Source organism: Struthio camelus, chromosome Z, assembly GCF_040807025.1.
Source record: "Struthio camelus isolate bStrCam1 chromosome Z, bStrCam1.hap1, whole genome shotgun sequence".
NCBI lineage: Eukaryota > Metazoa > Chordata > Aves > Struthioniformes > Struthionidae > Struthio > Struthio camelus.
The window spans coordinates 701172-724783 of NC_090982.1; the positions used below are offsets into that span (position 1 = coordinate 701172).

The 23612-nt window shown below is 41.6% G+C and overlaps 1 protein-coding gene across 7 annotated transcripts in view; it reads left to right on the top strand.

Annotated features, from left to right (window-relative positions):
* RNF38 (ring finger protein 38) overlaps positions 1 to 23612 on the top strand; it is a 142103-nt gene that overhangs the window by 72856 nt on the left and 45635 nt on the right. For 4 of the 7 annotated variants that reach the window (XR_011137661.1, XR_011137662.1, XM_068926911.1 and 1 more), the window contains exon 2: positions 9435 to 9505. Coding sequence is in view for 2 of the 7 variants with exons in the window: in XM_068926904.1 (XP_068783005.1) it covers positions 9435 to 9505 (71 nt within the window). In the remaining 5 variants the exon portion in view is untranslated. Of the gene's footprint in view, positions 1 to 9434; positions 9506 to 11101; positions 11293 to 15214; positions 15320 to 23612 lie in introns of those variants that run through there. The other 3 variants (XM_068926906.1, XM_068926908.1, XM_068926909.1) reach the window with 3 other exon arrangements.

Consider the following 23612-nt stretch of genomic DNA (forward strand, 5'->3'; position numbering starts at 1 on the left):
TACTTGTGGTTGTGTATGTGACTGCTGTTCTTAAAAAGCACATCTATGTAGGAATAGCATATGTCACTTGCCTTTTTTATGTAATGGAAGGGCTACATTAATGGGTTTACTGTGGTAGAGAACAAATTTTAGGTGATGGTAGAGTTTAGAGAAAAGGTTTAGATGTTGTAAATCCACCGTTTCTGGAAATTCCTTTCATTAGCCAAATGCGTAGATGCTCAGAACAAGTGTATTCGTATTTTGTCATAATTTGTCAGAACCAAACTGTTTTGATTATTTGCTGCATATCTGTTTTTCCCTAGACTAATGCAAAACATCTTATTTTACTTTTAACTCTGCCTCTGGGGTGATGGGCTGAAAGTCATCAGCCCTTATCCATAATGCCCACTTCCTTGGAATTTTGTAGCTTCCCTCTGAGCTAGAAAGATTTCTGATTCCAAGCAAGTATATGGGCTGTTCCTAATAAAAATACTTATGTGTTTTGCCTAAGAAGTCTAAATCAAATGGGAACAAAAGGTAGTACATTTTGAATGGCTTAAAAGTAGTAATTTTTTCCCTTCACACCTTGAAACTTCACCTGTGTAATGATGTCATCTTTGCTCTCCCTCTTCCCTGCCAAAATATATGGGATTAGAGAAATGTGTGTGTGTGACAGTCAGACTGGTACGCTTCAGTGGAACTGTTACGACCTGTTAAGCCAGTGCGGCCAGAGTCTCTGACTCCTAAAGCAGCATGAATTCCTTCTAAAGTGATGAGTCAGAAGGCAGATAATTTCATGGAATTTTTCAAGAGTAATCCTTCCAAAATTATCATTTTCTGGCAAATTGTCAATTTTGTCTGAAGAGGTCAGCCAGCCTGGAACTCATGACTTTTACCATATTTTGGTCAGTCTTTACATCTGCATTGATAATAATTTTACCAGGGAACCTTACTCCACTGCTTGTGCAATTTGAAGATAAAACTCTTGATTGGGTCTTGGACTATGTGCTGATAAATTTGCAGAATGAAGTTAGTGTTTGTCCAACACTATTGGTTTGGGGTTCAGTGAAACTTTTTCCCCACCTCAATGAAGAGAATTAAATGAATTTTCATGTTTGCTTTAATTATGTGTGTCTTTCATCCCATAAGTTCTATTGCAATCAGAAAAGACTTTCACGGTGAATGTTGTTGATTTCTCTTCTCTAGGGTTCAATTTATGGCCTCTCTTTCTGCTCTGTGCGTTATTCCTTAGATTTTGTTGGTAGTCTTAAGGTAACTGTGGATTCTCAGAATTTGTGTTCTAGGTTTTGCTGCATTGAGATCTTCAGGGAAGATTAAAAAAAAAGGCATAATGGATGACAGAGTAGTTTTAATGGTGCTGTAGATGTCAGGTGTGGTTATTTGCAGCTTTATTAGGACATGCTAGAGGAAAGATTTGAGATGTGTGTTGCCTTCTTAAAAGCCTCCAGAGTAAAGTCAGAGGGAAGTCTGGTTCTTACAATGCGCTTCTCTTTTCTCCCAAGGGTCTTTCTGGCATATGTTTCTTGAAAAACCATGGTAAATAAGTATTTTGCCTTTTTAAACCTAACATCTCTGAGTAAAAATCAGTTCCCTTCTCCGGCATGTTGCCCTTGGAGGATCTGTGCCAGCTTGGAAGTTTTGCAGTGAATCTGCAAGCCTACTTCTTTTCTGGTGCTGCTGAGCCCTCTTTTTCAAGCCATCTTATTCAATCTTATTATTATGATGCTTATAAGCAGTAATTATCTGTGCTTCACTACTTAAATAATTTCAGTCTTGTGGTAACTTCAGTGGTGCTATTCTTATCCTTTTGCTATACCCTCCTCCAAAGATTTGCCTTAAGTTTTGTATTTTAACATGGGCTACATTTTGGGTGGAAACTTTTCCTGTCAAAGAGCACATGTATCCCTGCAGTTCTGTAAGTAATATATAACAGAACTTTGGAGAAAACTATGCTTGCAAATCACACTTTCTCTAATTTTCAGGATGCTTATGTAACTAAGGCCACTTGTTTGATTGAAAACAAGCTCTTTCTCAGTTATTCATATACTCCTGCTGTCTCTTCCTTTAACGAAGTCCCTAAGTACCTTCCGAGCAACTGGTTGTGAAGTTGTAAGTGAATGATGCATTGTGGAAATCCATAAAAAACAATATAATATGTGTGCATATGCATATATATGTGTGTATATGTGGGTACACAAATACACACAGATATGTGTCTGTGTATACATGTGATTGTGTATATATATGACTGTATATATATATGTATAGTATACATGTACATACATATGTAAGTACGTATACACACATGTGTAGAATATACTTGGGAGTGTGTGTAGGGAGACAGGCAATACAGAAGTAAACAGTAGGTGTAGGTGAATTCCTGAAACACAAAGATTTCACTTTGTTATAAATATTGTCCGCTATTATTCCTAACTTCCAATTAAAAAAAAAAAAGTTTTCCACAAGGCGTCGCTGTCTGTCTAATTTCAGTTAACTCAATATTTCATGACTGATCTATCCACTAGCAGACACGCATCTGTAAACTAAACAACAAAAACTCTCAGAAGGAGCAAGAAGACAGGCATTTAGTTTTCCTCGTACTGAATGTTAAACGCTTTTCAGTAAGCAGAATTGTCAGTGCTAAACGTCAGGTTTACCACTGAGAACATGGAGTAACAGGCTCTCAAAGCCAGACTCGCTAGGGGAAAAGTGGGGTAAAAATCAGTAGTAGTGACACGCTAGCTGTGAGAACTTCTCCTTGCTGCCACTGCATAATGATGTAGGGGAGCCCCAAGGGCTGCGAGACTGTGAGGGGCTTCCTATCTGCTTTGTGGATCTGAATTTTCAAACCCTTTGCAGCTGCCCCTTCCTCTGTAACCAAGCCACATCTCAAAAGGCTGCTATGCACATATGGGACAAAAAGGAAGTTTGCTGGCATGTTTAACTATCTGAAGGGAGGGTGTCAAGAGGATGAGGCCAGTCTCTTCTCACTGGTGCCCAGCAACAGGACAAGAGGCAATGGGCAGAAACTGAACCACAGGAAGTTCCCTCTGAACCTGAGGAAAAACTTCTTGACTGTGAGGGTGACGGAGCATTGGAACAGGTTGCCCAGAGCGGTAGTGGAGTCTCCTTCCCTGGAGATTTTCAAAACCCGTCTGGACGCGATCCTGAGCAATGTGCTGTAGAGGGCCCTGCTGGAGCAGGGAGGTTGGACTAGATGATCTCCAGAGGTCCCTTCCAACCTAAACCATTCTGTGTGATTCTGTGTGGCGGCATTTTTGTTTTAATAATTTTGTGTTGAATTGACTGTACAGCCAATTCAGAAGTTCTGCGAAATGAGGTTGGCCACTAAAGAGTCAACAGTTTACCCTCAAAAAGGGAACTGAAATATGTGCGCGTGTATGATCTTTTTTTCTCTTGTATATTTCCCCCTACAAATTTATTGCATTAAATTTCTTTTACACTTTTCTTAACAAGTATGTTGCTTGCAAATTTAAAACCAGAATGTTCTGAGTTCTTCCTTGAAACATTACTGCAGAAGATGGATGTTTACGGGAAACTCCAAACATCATGAAATCCAAAGTAATATTTATTAACTGGCAGTCCGTGATCACTGTGAGCTGGTACCTCAAGATACTGGACGGCTACAAGGACATTCACAGGAAAAAGATGGAGATACATGGCATCAGTGTCCACCGCATGCACGTTACTGTCAGGGATTGACATTCACGCCTCAGACTTGAGAGCTGAGACATAATTGATGCAAACTAGATAAGATTTTGATTAATGAACACATTATGAAGAAGTAAGTAGAGCAGCAAAGTAATCAATGGTAGGCCATCAAAACATATCAATTTGCAATTATATAACAAGGCAGATTATTATGCTCGCCTATAAGGCTGCTAATTATAGCCCTAAAGTCTAATGAATCGCATATATGATCACTACTGAATTACATTTCTATACACATTAGGGTGTAAATCTGTTCCCCACCGCAGCCCTACACCAAATCTTCTGGACATTGACCTGATGGAGAGTCCAGCAAGTTGTCCCAGGCGCGTCCCTCTGAGTGTCTTGATGGACTTGGGTCTGCAGGTCAACGTCAATATTAACTGTAGGCATCTGCGCTCCTGCTGTCGGAATATTCCCCCACCCCTCTTTCTCTCCCTGATTTTCTAGACTTTATTCTCTGTTTTCTTCTGAGTTTGGGCCCACTCTTTTGCTGCCGTGGCATCTCCTGCTCTTCACCCAGCCTCTTCCCAAGTAAATAGTCCAACGCAATTCCTTTTTCCCTGTTGATCCCAGTTCTGCTATTTCCATATCCAGATTTGGTATTTCTGATGCCATTAGTCGGGCAATGTTGGCCATAGGTGGTGTTAGTGACAGGATTACTTGAGTGTGAGTCGCCTTGCACCCTAAAATTCCCCTGTCGTTACCCATTACCTTACTCAGTTACTGGACAAAATCATGTTATTTTAGCCTTGGTTCCTATACTTCGTTCCAGTTACATACAAGCAGGTTCTTTCCAAATGCGCTGATAGCTCACATACCCAAGCAGCAGAGTAACTTGCTTTTCGCACTTCTGTACACCCACAGTTCTTAGCACCTGGGAGGTCCTAGTTGCTCACAGCCCAGGTCACAAAAAAACTGGGCACAGACCTGGCCTCTACTTTGGTACTCCGTGCTTGCTGTTTACGTTTAAGTGCACCTAAGTGAGGTAATCTAGACAGTGGTGGGAAGAAGACAGGATGCCTCCTCAGATCTGTATTTTACTTTACACTGTTTTGATAGCCTTTTGCAGATAGCTGCAGGAAGGTTTGGCTTTTCAGGAGGTGCTGCGCTGTGAAGGTCTTCTAGAGTGGGATTATGTATTTAAATGAAATTGCACAAAGACGTAGCAAGAGAAAAAATTATGGACCTTCTGTGGACCTTCTGCAGATCTTCTGCAGCAGTGATGAGTTGTTTCAGTCCCACTTCCCAGAGGTTTTTTTCTATTGGCTGTTGCACTCTAGAGGGACTGTAGTAGCTTTTCACAGTAACATGGAAATGGCATAGCTCCCCAGCTTCAAAAGTGGTTGAAATCCCTGAGCGCATCTGGATAGATACGTGATCTCTAAATTCCTCTGATGCACGAGCAGCAAAGGTGATCTTACCATGCTGCTGCTGCTCTCATTTAGCCATGCAGTATTAATGTTTATATTTCACATGAGATTGCTGAAACGCTTTGATGGATGTCACAGACCTAGATCCTAGAGCTGTATCTACAGCCAGCTGCTTCTAAAATGAAGTGCACCATCTGTCCTCTTGTCTTTATCTGAAAAGGTTTCCACACTTATTTTTTGGTATTTGTCCTCTGACTGCTTCCACCAGCAACATCTCAATCCCTGATGCGTGCAGAGCAGAAGAATCCCTCTTTTCAGGGCTGAGATTCCCACTGCATTCTTAGCTCTGAACGTCATCCTGCTGAAGGGGATCTCTTATTATACAGCAATTTTAGTACTGGCCTGTGTGAGTTTTAATACTTAGATATATGTACATGAATTTTTGTGGAAGGGTGGTATTTTACCGTTGTAAATTAACACGGGTCTGGCTAAGAAGCAACTGCCTGTGTGAACCATATTTGGAACAATGACTGCTAGCTGTGTACATGGATCCTGTAAAAATGAGCTTCATATAAGATGATCCAAGCTTGTCCGAGGGATGTCAAGCTGGAAATAGACATGTACTTTCTCACCAGATTCTTCTTCATCCTCACCAGCTAGACCAAGGTAACAGCGATAAAAACTGTAAATCTAGATTCAGTTCAAAGTCTGGTTGTGAACCCAAATGCTTAACAGTTTTAAATAGGTTGTTCCAGCTGCGTCCATTTTTTTTAGTTTGGATTCTGAGAACAGATACAAACAAACAAGCAAAAACCGAGAGGCAACCAGTGCCAAATTTCTTCAAGCCAAAAAAATAAAAAATAAATAAAGCACTGCTTTGACCCTTTTATATAGGTTTCATGGTCTTTTATTATATTCATGCACTATTTAAGTAGACCGTAGCAAATTAGTAATGTCAATTTAAAATTGTGTTTTGTTTTGTTTTGTTATTTTGTACTAATGCGTAGATTCTGACACAGTGTTTTCACTTTTTTGTTTTTCTGTTTTTTTTCTAAAAATGGAACCATGGGATTATGGAGAATTTGATGGTCATCTGCATTTTTTAAGAGTTATTCAGTCCTGGGAATGTCAGGGAAATGTGGTGGCAGAGGAGGGAGGATTTCGCGTTCTTGCAGGAAAATACAGTTCAGATAAAATGTAACATTTGGAATGTACAAATCTTGGAGGGGGCAATGTGCCCTTAAGTACTTTTTCAACTTGAAATTGTGAGTGTCTATCAATTACTGAAACTTCTTCCATACTTGATTTGTGAAGGTGTTAAGGGAAGCTCTTAACTATATACCCAGCACAGCAGTGTGGACTTCTGTATTTTAGCATGAGAATGAAACGACCTTCTAGGTACGAGAACCAAATATAAAGCTGTAGCTTAAATAGTCTATGGAATCTTTTGATGCTACCTCTTTTAAGAGATTTATGGAGTTTATGTACTAGAGTATCCTACCAATGAACCTTTCTTTTGTAGGTTGCCACTTGTACAATGTTACACTTTAAAAGCTGATCTGAGAATTGTCTAGTTTAAGAAAAACTCAGGTAAGGAAAAGAAGGAAATCATCAACATATGATGTGTTGGGATGAAAGGATTAATATTATCTTTCAGGTAAAAGGAAATTGAACATTTTATTCCTGTTAATAAGGTCAGGGTATTTCTTGTGGATAAAGTCAGATATCTTGTGAGACTGCTGGAGATGTTTTGCTTTGGAAAAAGAATGCTTAAGTGGTGAGGAAACTTATTTAGAAGTTTGTCGAAGTGAACCGTGTTCGGCTAGCATGTGCAACGTCAAACTTTGGACAGAAAAACTGGAAACTGTTAGCTGTTCTATGAAACTTGGAAACCCCCACGACAGTATTTACACGAAGCCCTGACATGAATTGTTTCCCAGTAGCTGTGGTAAAGCCGGCTAGTCTGCAAGTGGTGTGATTCAAAGCTAAAATGATGTGAATTGGCTCAAGTCCACCACTGAACAACATCCACAGGCCAAGTGCTGGATAGGGCTCAGCATGTTTTCACCGACGGTTTGGGTAGAGCCTGTGCAGTACAGCACTGCTTTTTCCGTACTTCGCACTAGAGCTAAGGAAAGAAGGGAAGCACACAGAAGCCGAAGTCAGTAAAATTCACGTGGCATAATAACAGCACTAGCAAGTGCTGTGGAAATAAGGAGGAGTATGTTCTCTGGGAGTTTAGCACCTGACGTGTGTATGTGCGCGTGTGTGTGTTGTGTGTGTCTTTCTGTGTACGTATATATGTAGAAAGACACTGATTTCCCCTCTCTCCTTTTCTTTCCTTTTGTTTTAGAAGTAAATATATAGAATGTGATTTTAAAACTAGGTATATTGTTTTCTATTTGAGGTAGTGATGACAATAAGCAGTGACACACTAAGTTTTTTATTTTTTTCCAAATAGCTGTATAATAGAGAGGAATTTAAGGGGGCTGTGTACTTACTGGTCATGACTTCTGCCAATGGCTGCCTGATTAGGTAAGCCTCTTTGCTGATCAGTCGTCTTCTGATCCAGAACACGTCCAGAACATGTGGACATATAAAAAATGGTACATGTGGAAATACTCATACTGCTACAAGACAGGACTATCCACATTACAAAACTGCAAAAGAAAGACTTTGAAAAACTGCTGGGGAAATGTTTCTAGGTAGATAGAAGGCAAGGAAAACCATGGAACAGTGTAGCTTTACAAATGAGACTTTTTTTCCTCCTTTCTTTTTTAGAAAGTGTTTTGCCCAGTGTTCAAAGGAAGAGGGAGACTCTTTTTTTTTCTTTTTCTTTTTCTACTCATATGACACACAGGCTTGGTATATGCATTAGTTTCCGTGTTGGCCAATATCTGTATCCAGTTTCTGATTTTTTTTGTTCATCATGCTGAGGATTAGATCATTGTCTTTCAATACGGTTTAGCAGTTTTAAAGGTGGCAGTTGATGATAGATAAACCCTCATCATTTGTGCCACCAGAAGTAGGTGGGTGTCCCAGTTTTCTAACGGTGTGAAGCATGAAGCACCTACCTTCAGCAGTCTGTGAGAGCTGTGGCTAAAATCTTGGTGGAATTGAAGACGACAGAAGAGGAACTGCTAAGGCAGTAATGGGAGCGCAATTCTACAGTTTTGTAAAATCGACTAGTATAAACACTTTACGGAGTACAAGACATTACCTGATACTAGACCACTTTTCCAGAATTATGGCATGATAGTAAGGTATATTCTGATGTAATAAAAACACGTCATCAAAAATAAAGTCTTATAAATGCTCTGGAGACTATAAAGGAAGACACAAAGGAGAAAAAGATCTGCCTGGATCTCCTAAAAGAGGGGCACTGGTAACCTTTTATTCTGTTAGCAAAACACATGGACAGCATTAGCATATGCACTGTGGAAATTTGCAAAATAAAAAGTTGTCCATATTGTCAGGTATTCTCTTAATAAGGTATAGATTTTAATTTTGGCTTTAAGATGCTTTAGGAAGCGTAAAAGCAACATGAGCAGTTACTCTAATCCTGTATTTTCTGAGCAACAAAAGAAGCACATGAAGCAAAACTTTACAGCTGTGACGTTTTACAGAGTTCTGTAAAACTGCCTATCTGTGGGGATCCAGTCAAACCTAAGTTTGTCTTCCTTCTTGGACAGAAGACTCAGAACTGGGGTGAACCTTTGTAGAGGTGTGCTGTCTCACATAAGAGAACGTGGCATAAAGAAACTTGTGGAAAAACCATAAGCAGGAAGAAATTCCAGCATGAACACAACTGATTTCAGCAAAACTATGCTTTTCTGCTGTGACCTTGGATTGTTCTGCTCGCTGTTAGTCTCAACATATTGAAATTGTTGAAAAGAGATTGTTCTTTTGTGGCTACCCAGGGTGATGAAAATTGTGATGGAATAAAGGGGATAGGACAGGACTCGACTACCTTAACATGAAGTGCATAGCTTCTCCTTACTCATGTTTGGGTGTATGTATTTTACTGCATATGTTTGTTTTGGATTGATGTACTAGTGCTAATTTTGTTCCGTTTAAATGTTTTACAAAAAAAAAAAAAAAATCTGTGTGAAGATATTGCAGGCACATTATGACAAATGTCTCTCTGCTGCTTATTCCATCTTCAGAATGAAATGCAAGAGTTGTCTGACATAGATGTTTGGTAACTAAGTCTCTCTGCTGTGTGAAAAAGTTTCTGGCTGCTACATTTGTCTGCATTTATTTTTAGTGTTCACAGGAATTCAGTTATCGTCTTAATGACTTTTTTTTCATTTTTTCCACCTTGTTTTGTAGGTAGCCTTGGCACTTCCTTTCAATGCCAGTCAATCCTTCAGGATCACATTTGCAACGATGACAGTGACAAGGTGAGGCCTGCATAAATGTTTCCTTTGCAAGATGAGTGTGTGTGTGTGTTGTTTTTTTTTTTAATTGTACTACTTTTACTGTCCTGTTTTACTTTAGTGTTCTCCAGGCCTGGAAGTTAATTTTCAGAGTTACTCTTTGAAATTTCTCTGGCCTGCTAAGAAATAGATTTCTCCTTAATTGACGAAAAGAAGTATAGCTTGTATATTTTCTTTCTTTTTGCTTGCATTCTGCTGCTGGTCTAAACAAGTGTAGTTTGCCATACTGACAGCCACAGGTCATAAAGAATGGCAACGTCACTACTAATTTTTTACGTAAGTTGGTATGTATTATTACGGTTGTTTGTGACTTATGAGGTTTAAACCTAGCTAAGCGCTGAAGAGTTTTTTGCAATGGCTGTTCCTTCCTGCTTTGGAGTTAGATACTCCAGGTTTTACAGACAGGTACTGTTCAGTGCTGCAGCATAATATATCAACCTATTTGGTAGTGTGCAAGTGTTTTCCTAACCTTATTTGTGAAGAAATCATGCTCTCGAACTAGTCTGCTTTGAGTCAGTAGAGCACTGGATGTTTTTAGTTAAATGTTCAGTGATGCATGGATCAGTAGTACAGCTGTGGAGTACAGAAGGGAAAAGTTTTGAGGGTGAACCTCTTTTGAAACTTGATTTCATGTTCCTGTTCTTGTCGTTTTAACCTTAAGCTTTCCTATCCTTAACAATACAAATTGATTAATATGAGTTCAACACGTAATATTCACCACATTGTTTGCGAGAAGGACAATGTATAGGAAGGTTTCTTGTTGCCTTTACAAGCCTGGGAAAGGGTATGTATGAGTAAACTTTAAAATGAACTTTCTTGGGAATTGCAACGCTGTCTGGCTCTCTATGCCTTGATAAGTGCATAAATCCTTGTGCTTTGAATTGATGGAGTAAGTTAAAGATAATTTTATGGCCTTTCCAGTTCATCCTAGAGCTAGTTTTATTTTCGGAGAGAATTTCTTTTACTGCCATACTGCCTATTTTTTTTCTTTTTGATTTTGAGGGTATGTCCTAGATTTTGAGGCTTGGACAAACAAGCTATCTAGAACATAGCAAAAAAAGTGATTTTAAGTTTCCAGTTGATTAGTTGGTCATGCATTGAGAAACAATGACTGAACTGTTTTCCGTATGGTGTTTCCAATGTCTGAAAATATCTTTTCTAGAAGAGAAAGAAGGGGAGAGGACAGTTAAACTCTTGTTCATCTGTGCTGTTGGAGCTATTTGCAAAGAAGCTGAAAGCTGGTGTTCCAGCTTTGTTTTGCTTTGCAGTCGGCTGGCTCAATAGAAAGCCTTTACCGTCTCTTTGGAGCGCTGGTGTTCAAGTTCAATCTGGCAGTGCTTAAGGTCACTTCTCAATGATACATCAGAAGTGTGGAACAAAAGGGAAAGGTGGGAGAAAAGGAAAATGAGGTAGTAAGAAGGGAAGATTCTTAATCATGGGTTCACTTGTGCAGTTACCCATTAATTGTCCATACATGGTGGTGCTACATGGGGAAAAGAGCACAATGAAGTCTTAGTTCCTTTTATCTGCCTTATATTCACGGCTTTCTTTTGGTCCTAGCGCACTGTGTTCCTGGAAGATTCTTGAGTGAGGAGCAGGTGGTGGAAATTTCCTTTCAGAGGGATCCTAGTGCACCAACTTCAGACTGGCACTCCCTTTTAACATTCTTCCTTTTCTATCATTATATGGAAGATCACCTCTGTGTTAGATGCTGGAATGAGAGAAAACTGAGGGAAGACAATCATATCAGGGTAATTAAAACTGTTTTAAGTCCTGTTGAAAATTATGTTTGTTAGGTGCTTCACAGGTTTGGGGGTGGAAGTGGGAAGGGGGTGGAAACTTACCTGCTTTAAACTCCAGAACAGTGCACAGCTTTTTTGGGTTTTTTTGGCATACCACCTGCCTCCATATTAACAGAGGAACTGGGCCAGAACTTTACATTTCTGCATATCTGGGGGTGGGTGGAGAAAACCATCTTTCCCATTGTTATTGATTCTGTGCCAAATTAGAACACCACTCTGTATCATAAAGGCTGATTAAAGTGAAACTAATACAAAAAGCAGGAATAATGCACTTGAGGAGCATTTCAGAGAAATACTTTTTCCGTCAAGTGTCAGTTTTATGCTGATAGAAGCTTTGATTCTTCTGTTGGAACACATTAAACGGTTTGCCTTGTATTTCATAGGCAAGTCTAGCTGATCCCTTGACTAAAATGGCCACTTGTTTTGAAAAACAGTGAACAGTCTTCAGAACTAACATCTATGCTCTTCTCAGCCGTGCTACTGAACACTGCACTCTTATTTTACAAGAGAAGACTGTGTACTAATGCTCAGTTAATGTCACTGGGGGAGTATTAATCAAGTGCATGTCTGCTCTTCTGCTCATTAATTTTTTGCAGAACTTGTGGAAATGGACATGCTTTTCTTCCTCCATAAATAGCGCTTCCTGAAAGGAGCTGATTATAATACTACAGTGCAGTAGCAACACTGGGCAGGAGTGAGCAATCAATTAATTGCAATGCTCGTTTAATTTTTCACTTTCTTATTTGTAAACAAACCTATAAAGATGCAAGTTGTAACTACTCCTGGGACAGCTCTTTTCAGTGGTCTCATCCAGCTCTCTATTCCCTAGTTGCCAGGCAGATAATAACAAGCTGGCTACCCAGTAGTAATGAGAAAATGTGGCGCAGTGGAAATTTTTCACCACCACTAAGGGCTGTAGGATAAGGCATTAAATAAGGGACAGTTAAATATTTATATGCTACAGTTTAATGAAGTACAAAGAATGTCTAAAACGCACAGATTGACTCTAGGACACTTAAGGTGAGGGAGGGAGAGAAGCTAGGTGAGTTTAGCTGCAGTTTAGTGTCAGTCTTGCACTCACTGACGTGTCACTTTAATGCTTTCTAATGCTTTGTTTCACGGCTATGTTACTGTGCTTTGTCAGTCTTTTTGGAAATCTTCCATGTGACTAAGAATGACTTACTACTGGAAAAGATTATTAGTTCCAAATATTTACCTTGCTTTACTCCTTTTGAATTTATTATAATTTATTTTAATTTCATTGTATTATTTCTATTAGATTAGATTATTAGATAAAGTATTATTGTAGCACGTCAGGAATTTCTCTCCACTTGGAACTTAAATCGTTTTATATATCTGTAATTATTTATATATCCAAATTCCTGTGACCCAGACACTCAACAAAATAATTTGATTCACTATTTCTAACCTTTAAATCTGTAAAGTTATGACAACTGCATCTTCCAATTGTTTAGTATTTCTTTTCCCTGAACATGCTCTAGGTTGTCTGTCCTGGTCATGGGGTACTACTCAGTCCTTAAATACTAATCTGGAGTGCCATATCAATTTCTTATAAAGCTTTTATTTTTTCCGCAGAAGGGAAAGCATATCACAAACCCTAATCCTCAGAAAATGATCCATGTTCTTTGTTCTTCTCTATGGCTGGAGCAGAGTCAGGGAGGATAAGCTGAATCGTGTCTCCCATAGCTGAACTCAAATCAAATCAGGCATTCATTTGGATATTCATCTATAAAATAATGTGGTATTTACCCACCTTTTCTGTGGAATCTTTGCTTATGGATGAGGGACAATACATAGAAAAATAGGAATATTAAAAGGGATACCTTTTGCTCCTTCCAGTTTCAAAACTGTGAAATTTCTCACTGTTCTGCTTAGGAGAGCACTAATTCATTTTTCTTTGTTTTTTTTTTTTTCTTTCATGCATACATTCAGTTCAGTCTATATATTTCTGCTGAGTTTCTTCATGCTTTTTTAATTTCCATTGCAGATGTGGCAGCCCCATCGATATTGTTCACTAAACGTAAGCCACTTCCAGGCCTAGTGAAGTTTTTGTCTGCATTGCAGCTCTGTTTCCTTATATCTACAGCGGATTTCTTTTTGTTTCTTCTGGATCAGATTTGGGGGAAACTTAATTAGAAGGAAGTGCAGAGACCGCAGGCAGGACTGAAAGCTGAAGACTGCTACCGGGTGCCTTATTTTCAGGGGAGCTGCTTGGGCGTCGCTAAGACCTCGTTGGACCCCCTTGCTGTGTCTCCCAATGGCGCTAAAAGCAAAAGGCTGGTCATATTTCTCTAGCTTCTCAGCAGCAGCAGGTGCCCGTTCCTCCGCGTTTGTAGGTTTTGCCTGCCGGGGAAGCGAGGCCAGAGGCAAGAGTGGGCATGCCCGGGAGGCGGCGGTGACCGCCAGGCTGCGGTGGCGCTCCCTTCCGGAGCGCGTGCCGAGCGAAACCTAATGCCGCCGGTTTCGCAGCGCCAGGGTGGGAAGAGGAGTGAGGTTGGGTGAACCTTCCCGGGAGGCGCGCCAAGGAGCACGCGTTGAGGCTGCCGAGACTGTCGCGTCTGCGTGCCCCTCGCGAAGCCCGGCTGGCCGCGACGGCCGCCCCAGGCAGCGGCGCTAGGAGGAGCGGCGGGACGTTCTTGGCGACGGCGGCTCCCAGTTCATGCCGCGGTAGCCGCTCGGCTTTTTAATTATCAGCTTTTTAGCTTGAGGGGGCGTTTGCCGGTGAGCTCCTGCTGGCTTGCTGCAGTTTCCGTAGGTTTCTACGTTTCCATATAGACGGTAGAGCTGGAACAGAAAATACCTGAGGTTCAGCCCTGCAGATGTTGTTAGCCCACACAGACCAGCTGTGGCGGTCAGGCCGCAGTCTCAGGAACACCTTTTTGCTCCCTCCTTTTTTTTGCAGGACACGGTGAGCAGACTTACAATTTAGAGTATTTAGACGACAAGGACAACCCTTTAAAATGGCTCTGCAGGATAGTTATTTTTCTCTCCGCCACTTCCAAGCTGTTTTTTCACGGGAGTACATGGCCGAGAAGGTGCTTGCGAAGTAACATTTACGGATGTTTAAAGAAACCTCAAGCGGAGGGGGAAAAAAAAAACATTCCAGTTGCCTGACAGAAGTCACGGAAGGCTGAGAAAACGAGCGTTGTCTGCAGGGCTGCGCCCGGCGCCCGCCTCCCCTCACGGCGCCCCGGTGCCGTGTGGAGCCGCCGGGGCGGGGCGGGGCGGGGCGGGGCCCGGTTGCCAAGGTGCCGCGCGCTCGCGCGCGCCGGGGCGGCACCGCCAAACCGAAACTAAAAGGGGGCGAGTGCGCGCCTGCGCGGCGCGTGCTCCGCCCCTGCGGCCGCTCGCGGGGGGGGGGGGTCGTGTCTGCCGGGGCACGCATGCGCGCAGGGCTTCCGCGCCGCTGCGCCTGCGTCGCCTGGCCGGGCCCCTCCCCCTCCCCCTCCCCCTCCCTTCCGGCCGCGGAACGGGGCCGAGCGCGGTGACGTAGCGGGGTCCTTGCCGCCCGCCGAGCGCCGCCCCCTCCCCCCAGTGAAAACAAAGGGCGGGGCGGGGCGGGCTTTGCCCCGCCCCTCACGGGGCCGAGCGGCCCCGGCGGTGACGTCAGCGCCCTCGGGAAGCCGCAGCGGCCCGGAGGGGGCAGAAGATGGCGGGCGGCGGCGGCCCCGGCGGCGGCCCCGGCGGCGGGCGGCGGGGGCCGGCGGCGGCGGCGGCGCGGGGCGGGCGCGGGGCGCGCGCGGGGCTCGCCCTGTGATGGGCGGGGGGAGCCGGGCCGACGCTCCCGGAAGCGATCGCGCGCGGGCAGGAGGCGCAGGCCCGGCCCGGGCGGCGGCGGCGGCGGCGGCGGGGGCCCGCGGCCCACACGGCAGGAGGCGGCGCGGGCGCCTTGGCGGTGAGCGGGGGCCCCGCGGAGGAGGCGGGGGCGCGGCCCCGCGGCGCCCCGCAGCCGCAGGTACCGTGGTGGGGGCAGCAGGGGCGGGCGGGCGGTGGGGCTGCTCGGGGCGGGGACCGGCCGGTGCCGCCGCGCCCGGCGGGGCGGGGGCCGTGCCGGGGCGGGTCCCCGGCGGCCGGGCCACCGCGGCTCGGCGGGGCCGCCCGGCGCTGCGGAGGCGGCGTTGGCCGGGGCGGAGCTCGCCGGCGAGCCCCGGCCCCCTCCTGCCTCCCTGATCCGCCGCCCAGTACGGCTCGGGAGGGGCGGAGGGCTGCCGCTGCGGGAAGCAGTGGTGGTGGCGCGGGCGAGCGGGGGATTTCTGCCAACTTCTGCCCCTGTGTTTCCTTCGAGCCTTCGTTCCAGGGTAGCGCAAGGGGGCTTTGTAGAGGGACCATGGTTAGGTCAGAAGGACGTGGGTTGCTTCCTTGAGAAGCGTGTTTGAGCGTTGGTTGTGCATTGCGATGTGTTCTGGAGACGTTTATTTGAACGTGTAGTTGGTTTCGGTCAGTAATTCAGCTATTGCTTACGCAGAAGTTCACCTGGCTGTAAATCACGAGAAGGTTTCCGACTGCTTAGCGTTTGGATTTTGAAACAGACTTTTGAGGGCGGTGGTTGGAGCGAGCACGTGCTTTGATGTACTCTGAGCATATTGTGAGGTGACTGCAACAGTAAGATGAACACATTGGCTAACACTTGGTCTGGTGTTGCTTACTCCTTGATTAGGTGTTGCTTACATGTGTGTTTTAAAGGAGCTTTCGGTATGAGTATGACGTGGTTTGAGTCACAAGATACGTTTTGTTTACCCACATCCAAGGAATTTTGCTGTCTGCTGGCCAACAGACTCCTTAACTGCTTTGCAGCACTAAAAAGAATAAAAAACAGAAACTTTTTTTCCCATCACTAGGGTATTTTTTACCCATCACTAGGGTATTGCAGCTGGTATTAGAGACCTGCTATTGCGCAGAAGAGAGACCCGCTATTCTGCGGAGAGCTCTTTTCTGAGCTCTCTGCTGTGAGTGAAAGAGCAATATACAGGAGAGACAAGAATTGGATACCGGCATGCAGAAAGAGAGGAAGGGAGGGAGGCAGTAGTCATTAGAAGATCAAGCATGAGGGCAGCTGAGCAACCAAGCACAACAGGAGGTTAAATGAACAGCAAAAGTTGATGATTTTGATCATCCTTAATTACAAAACTCTTGCAGGTGCAGATTGACAAAAATAAACTGCATACGTAGAACAGCAGTCTAAGAAAGACTCCCATGAAGTTTTTGCCACAAAATAGTGCCCAATAAGAGTGCAGACTCTGAGAAAAGTAGTGGGATATGCATAAGAGCATTATGCATATCCCTATATATATTATACATATATATATAATACACGTATGTAAAATATCTAGCATTATAAGCTAGAACTCTCAAGGTTTGGCTATGTGAAAATTAATCTTCTTGTTTCTCTGACTTACAGAGCAGGTTAAACTGTGTTTATCTGTTATTTCTCTGCAATTCACCTGGAGTGTTTTAAGAAAAATGTAGTAGACACTAGTCTGAACTTCTAAGCTTAACAGTCCTTATTCTGCAGCTGCGGTGAGGTTGGGAGCTGCAGAATGTGTAGTTAGCCTTTCTTTTTATGAAAGGTGTGGATTTAATTCGGATAACTGACATGAGTGCTGGTATTTTTGTAGTTTGTGAAGTTTATGCATTGACTTCTCTGAGTACGTTTTTTCAACAGGGTTTATTGAAATTGTAACAGGAAATAATTTATATGATTTGGAGTGATGTTGTTGACAAAAGTCAGGTAACCTTTTCTGTGAGAAAGTCTTTAGCAATTAAATGGATTCTGTGCAAGCTCGTAAGAGAATAATATAAAAATGAAGTGCGATTAGGAAGACAAGTGCTTTTCAGCTGTAATGTTGAAGGAGAAATGAAGTTGAAACTTAAACTGCCCTCTTCCGTTTTCAAAACTTTTTCATATGTTTGTCCACAGAAACAATACATGGGCTGCATCAGTAGTGAAACAAGTGGGAATTTGTTACAGACCAAGTCTTAGATTTTTAAACATTTTCTTATTTAGTCTTACTTTGTAAAGAGTATTTTTTTTCCCAGAGAAGGGATTTGATAGGTAGGAGTAATGGTACAAATAGAACATGGAATATCCTTTTTTCCTACTTCTAGTGGGAGAGTTGTTTTGGTTGTAGAGTGATGAATCCTGAAACCTATGGAAAGCTGTAACTAGCTTGTGCGTGCTAAGTACAACTTCTGGTCCCCCGCTATGGGTAAGCGCTTAAATCATGACGCTAATCTAATAGGGTATGTTTAAATTCTATTATGAATAAAGCTTGACTCAGCTAGGTGTTGAGCTTGATCTGTAAAGTACCATGACAACTCTCTGTAAGCAGAAGTTTCATACTTTTTACACTTAGCTTGATTTGAGAGGGGGCAGGTTCCTCCTTTTCTAAGCTACTGAAAGACTGTCATGTAAACTTCCTTTGCTTTTTGGTGCCCTCTATTGATTTCTGCTTACTGGAACATCTAAAACTAGGGCTTTTTCTCTCTTGGCAGCAGTGAAATGCTAACAGCAGTAGCTCTTTAAAAATATTCATGAGAGACTCAAAATAATGGGAGGGAAAAGAAAGGAAAAAACCTTACTGTATCTTAAGCTTGTTGCTGATTGCTGTCCAACCAGTTTGTCTAGATAGCATTGGAACTGTTCCTCACTTGGCAGAAAAGTAGTTAGGCAGTATACAGCTGCCTCACCTGGTCTCTTTTACAGGTTTTCCAGCTGCAGAAAGACTGCTGCCTTGGACTTCGTTTATACTTCATTTCCTTGGAAGAATAGAATATCTCCTCATGAAATCAAGGCCCTTCTCTCTTTCATATCTCATCCAGTGTCCCTCATCTTCTACAGTTCCTGATTCTCACTTAGCACTTTTGGGGCTCACTCTCCAAGAACTCTTAGCTTGGTTCACTTGCGGTAACGTTGCTTTTTCTATCTCCCACCGTCACCTTAGATGTCAAAAAGTGCTGTGCTGCTTCACTTAACGGCCACTGCACACACACATCGTTGATTGCTTTCTTTTTAAGGAGCCCTTCCATCTTGATGGGAAGTTATAAGTGATTCAGTCTTGCAGTTTTGTTCCTGTGCCTGAAATCTCTGGGTATCCTTTGTCCTAGGTTAACATGGCAATTGCATGAACTCAGCCCTGTCCTCTCTGCAGAACCTTTTATCTTAGCCAGATAGCTTTAGCAGGTCTGTTTGTATCTGACAGAACTGCCCAAATTTTTCTTTCATGTTGCAGTAAAAATAAATCATGGCAATAAATCATTTAAAATGTTCAGTTATTACTGAAGGATGACTATCCGGTTTTCTCAAATAGAAACAATAGTAAGAATCTGATTGAGATAGTATATTTTGAATATATAGTGGTCTTGTAACATAAGCCTATGTTCTGGGCTTGAAGATGTGTTTCCATGGATGTTCTGTGGAACAACAAGGGAAATGGAGAGGTTGGATAGTGGTGAAAGAGTAGGAACAACTATTCAGTTTAAATAAAGTTTTGGAAGGAACTTCTGAAACAGGTGGCAAAGTTCAAAGTATATAAGCGTAGGTACAAGAGAAATCTTTGAATGTAGACACAAAGAGCCTGACAAGACTGTTTTCTGTTTTGCATTTTGCATGTGAACCTCTACTGAGGTTAGAGCTCAGCTGGGAAGCTTTCTCCTTCTGTTTCCTTAATGTGTCAGAGACGTACCAGAGCACTCTTCTCGGATCCAAACACAAAGCCCAAATACAGTGTTTATCTTCTCTACCTCTGCTTTCAATACATGGATTTACCTATACCTGTGATTGAAATGTGTGACTAATAGTTCATAGCTATGATAATGTAAATAACTTGGGATTTTTCCAGGATAGGGCAGAGCTTAAGACCGTAGGAAAAGTACACCTTTTGATAACTTTCTTGTGCACTTAAAACTCCCATATCTTTTTTTTTTTTTTCTCCTTAATAAAAATAAGGGATGAGGATCTGAGAGGAAGCCGTGCTCATCTGAGCACATTTGGGGGTGTGAGGCTCTTTTCTTTCACATATCACCTGATGTATTTATTGTATTTGTGTTATAAAACTTACTTTGACTGTCTGAGAATGAATCCTGTTTTCTACAGTAAAAAACGAAAGATCTGCACAAAGATAAGCTGTTTCTTGAAACTGCAGTCAGAAGGGCCTACGATATTTTCTCATACTCCTCATTCAGGTTAACTTAGTGAGCAGAAAAGATAAGTTCTTTCTTGCTTTTTCTATCCAGCAAAATTTTTTCTTATATTAAGAAGACTGAGCTGTTCTATGCATTGCATCCCTACAAGGTGTCCAGATTACATCTATTAGAAAGCAACGTCCCAGTACAAAACTTGGTAAGAGCAATGAAACTAGCTGCTGTTGCAGCTCCTGTTGCAGTATGTCCACAAGGTTTGTGATGACTCTGATGCGCACAATAGCCAAGTTCTACAAGCTACTGAGGATGAAAGCAGTGTTCAAACCTCAGCTCAGTGGAAAAGGAAAGCCTTTTTTATTCGAGAGTTGATTAAAACAACCACATTGACATACACCAGCTGTTAGTAAAAATGCAAAGGCCCATGTAGGCTTAAGAAAAGCAGTATTTAATGTTTCGGCCATTATCTACAACTGATGAGCTTTAAAAAATGGTTACGTCACTTAAGCTAAGTCCTAAGTTCATCCTAGTCTTAAGTATGGTTCTCCGGTGTATAAACATAGTAACTCGGTTTTAGCAATAAGTTAGTTAACAGCATGCCAGCGATAACGTCACGCTGTCTAAGAATAGATCTCTTTTGGCATTTCATTGTATTCAACCATTTGTAGGTGATAGAGAGGGCTTACTTCTCCTTAACTATGCGAATGACGAAGTAAAGCCTTTTCAGTTATTTCAGTTGTGAAAATTACCTTTTATATGAGAGAAGGCCTGGGGAAGGGAAGGAATAGAAAGGAGAAGAATGAGACCTGGGAGAAGCAGAGAACTGAAATATAGAGAGAAGAACCCTGACTCTTTGGAGGTGGAGACACAGTTGCGCTGTGTGCCATCTGGGGCGTTTCTCCCTTAGTATTCTCCCTCAGTCTGTGGGATCACCTCAGAGAGGAAGGAAAATGGAAAAAGTAGAACTTGAAGATTTCCTTATGCTTAGAAGTATGTCTGTCCTCTTTGAACTGTCAGGGCTGTTTTTAAATACAAATCTTTTAAAATTTTATGACGAGCACTTGTACTAAAATCACTGTGTGTGTGTTGCAGTACGTTGAAGAACGTTCTACATCTGCGTCACACTCTGGTCCCGTCAGTTTGGTAGGTAGATTGTTTTGTGGAGTACTTGTTTGGTTTATGAAAGAGATCGAGTGTTTCTCTTATTTGTTGAGCTGCCACACTTCTAGCAAGAAGGAAAGGTTGGAAGCGTGTAGAGACTGAGTATACTGCGGGATGTTACTGAAGAAACCTGGGCCCAGTTCCTGAGAAATTCCGGAGAAGTTCATGATATTGCATTACATATACCGGAAATTTCTAATGGCATGGTGTGCTGGGCAAGATGTGTATCTTTTGCTGCCTCTTCTGGTGACATGGAAAGCCGATGAAGGCAGCCAAGCATGAGTATACTCTGCCACAATTGCTGTTGTGGTAATTTGTCAGTAGAGCTTTTGGCAGGAAAAATTTCTGGTACTGGCATGTCTTTGCTGCCTACTGCAGTAAGGGCATCAATTACACTACTGTGAAGTACGTTTATATCAGTGGAAGTGCAATCTCTCAGGTGGGCATTGAAGTTTGGAGAGGAATGTTTTAAATCATCAACTATGATTTAAACAAACAAAACTATGTTAGTTGCTGTTAGTATTCTAATGTCAAAAATTAGGTTATGCCTCGCTAAATACTAGTTCAGGTGCTTAGGTAGCAGTTTAGCTCAATTCAGTGTTTGGATAGTCTTTAAAACTTTGTCAGCAAATATGATTTGTTTACAATGAACTTTTATTTAGTTTTTCTGAATAAGAAGTTTTAGTCTTCAATGCTGAAAAGTTGGTTAGTCCATTTATCTATATTATGCTTTATATATATATTTTTGCGTGAACGCATACATATAATTTAATATGGGAGGAAAAAAAAACTTAAGTGGAAAGAGTGTGATTTTTTTTCCTTTAAATTGTTTTAATTATCCCCTCTGTATTGACATACCTGTATGTTGGTTTCACATCTCTAACAGAAAAAGTTAATAGTGAATCCATACCATACCTACAAACCTATATGTAGAGAAGACCTTGGTATGAAGACAACTTTCAGCCAGGTTTCTCTTCAAACTCTCTATCCCATTAGCTGGAAGAGAAGAATTATTTCAAAATTGAAAACCTAATCTTCTTCTGAAATGTTATGTCTAAACATTTTACTTTGATTTCACTAGACTTTTCCTCCTGCCTCCATCATGCTTTAAAAATTAAATCAATTTCAGGTCATTTAAAAACATGTGCACTCATTTCTTTATAGTGGCACACATTCTTAAAAGTAAGCATGCAGAGTTTGATGTGGACTGGCCTTATATACAGGGAAATTGTCCATTTTTACATAGCTACAAATTTGTTTTAGTTAGAAACTTATTTTCTGTCGTCTTTGCATATCAAAACAGGAGTTCAGGATTCTGTGTACTCACAGAAGCTGCTGTTAACCACCATTTCTGCAAAGGTACTTTCTGTATTCTTTTAGATCATGTCCAAACATGGACACTTAAACTCGGATCCTGGTAGGCGATTAAAGATAAGCTGGTATGATAAACCGAAAGAGTACATAAAAACATTGTTAAATACTAGTAGTACTTGTTGCGTACTTTTTACACTTACGTATTTTAAGAGGAAGTTTGCAAATATTTAGTCAGATCACTATCACACGTTTTGCCCACTCCTGCAGGGCATGTTAATTGCCAGAAGTTTCTGCAGAAACAGCAGTTCTTGTTTTGGTATCAGATTGCTTGCCTTGTGTTATCATCCCCACCAGTGACAAATATGAGTTCAAAACTCAGACAATAAATTGAGGTTTAAAAGTAAGATGTATGTTTTTCCAGCAGGTGGCTTTATCCGTTGTTAGAAAGGAGGTATAGCTGATTTTTTCCCTGTTTTGAAATTTGGATGATATGTGAAAAATACAAGGTAGCAATCTCTAATTGGAAAAAAACACCTTGATGTAATATTCAGATAAATACTTCATGCCTTTTGTGTATGTTTAACAGTATTGAAATTGCTTTGATTTATTTCTTTGAAAAATAAGGATTGCAAAATCCTGTTACATTTCAAAGGATTTGAAGTCTTGTTTGCATGCAGCAACTTATTTTTAAAATAAATTAGTTCAGTTTTCCTCCCTTGACTTGCAAATAGCGTTGAAATTAAAATTTAAGAACTTTGAGATGGCTATGCTTTTCTTTAATTCTTATAACATGCTTCAGCATTGTAAAAGGAGTTGCTTCAGACATGATGCATGTGTTCCATCCTAGTCCGTTTTGTTTAAGCAGTAGAACTGTAAAAATATCATATGGGTAGCCCTACACAATTTGTTTCATTTCCTCTTACAGAGGATGCTGCAGTGTACCAAATGGAATACTAGTTTTTAAAAATTTTGGGGTGTGATTCTTGTGCCTGTTAAGATCCACATATGATAAAGAAATATTCCAGTGTTTGGTATAAAAAATTGTCACCAAAGAAACAAATTCTTAAGACTATTTAAAATATTGTTTCCTGTGTGAAACTAAAAACAATTTCAGTTTAGTTGCCTGATAGTTGTTTCGTGTGCGTCCTAAACACACAGTTAAATAAGAGCTGCGTTTCAGAGAAGGAATGGGTATAGAGAAAGCCCTGGAAATGCATATGAAGCCTGACAGCCTTCAGTTGAATAAACAGCATATTCACATAAACATAACGTATTCGGGTTAATGATGTGTTTTGATAGTGAGTAAAATGAAGGGTTGCAGTTGGTGGAATGTGTTCTGTGGTGTCAGTATGAGCTTCGCTATTGTATGTCTTCAGATCTTTTGCAGAAATGCTTCCCATGTAGGATTCATTGTCAGTTGTGGTAGCTGAAGGAAGATTCTGGCCATTGCCGCTCAGTGTCAATAAACAGGAATTAATCCTATAAACTATAAGTCAATTATGGATGGCCCAGAAAGATTACTAATAAGGGTTCTTGGTACAGTTGACAGACACATGAGAGCTAAGAGGTATAAAAACATAGTAGCGTTGAACACAAAAAATAAATTGACTTATTTTATCCATTTTATCCCATGGTTG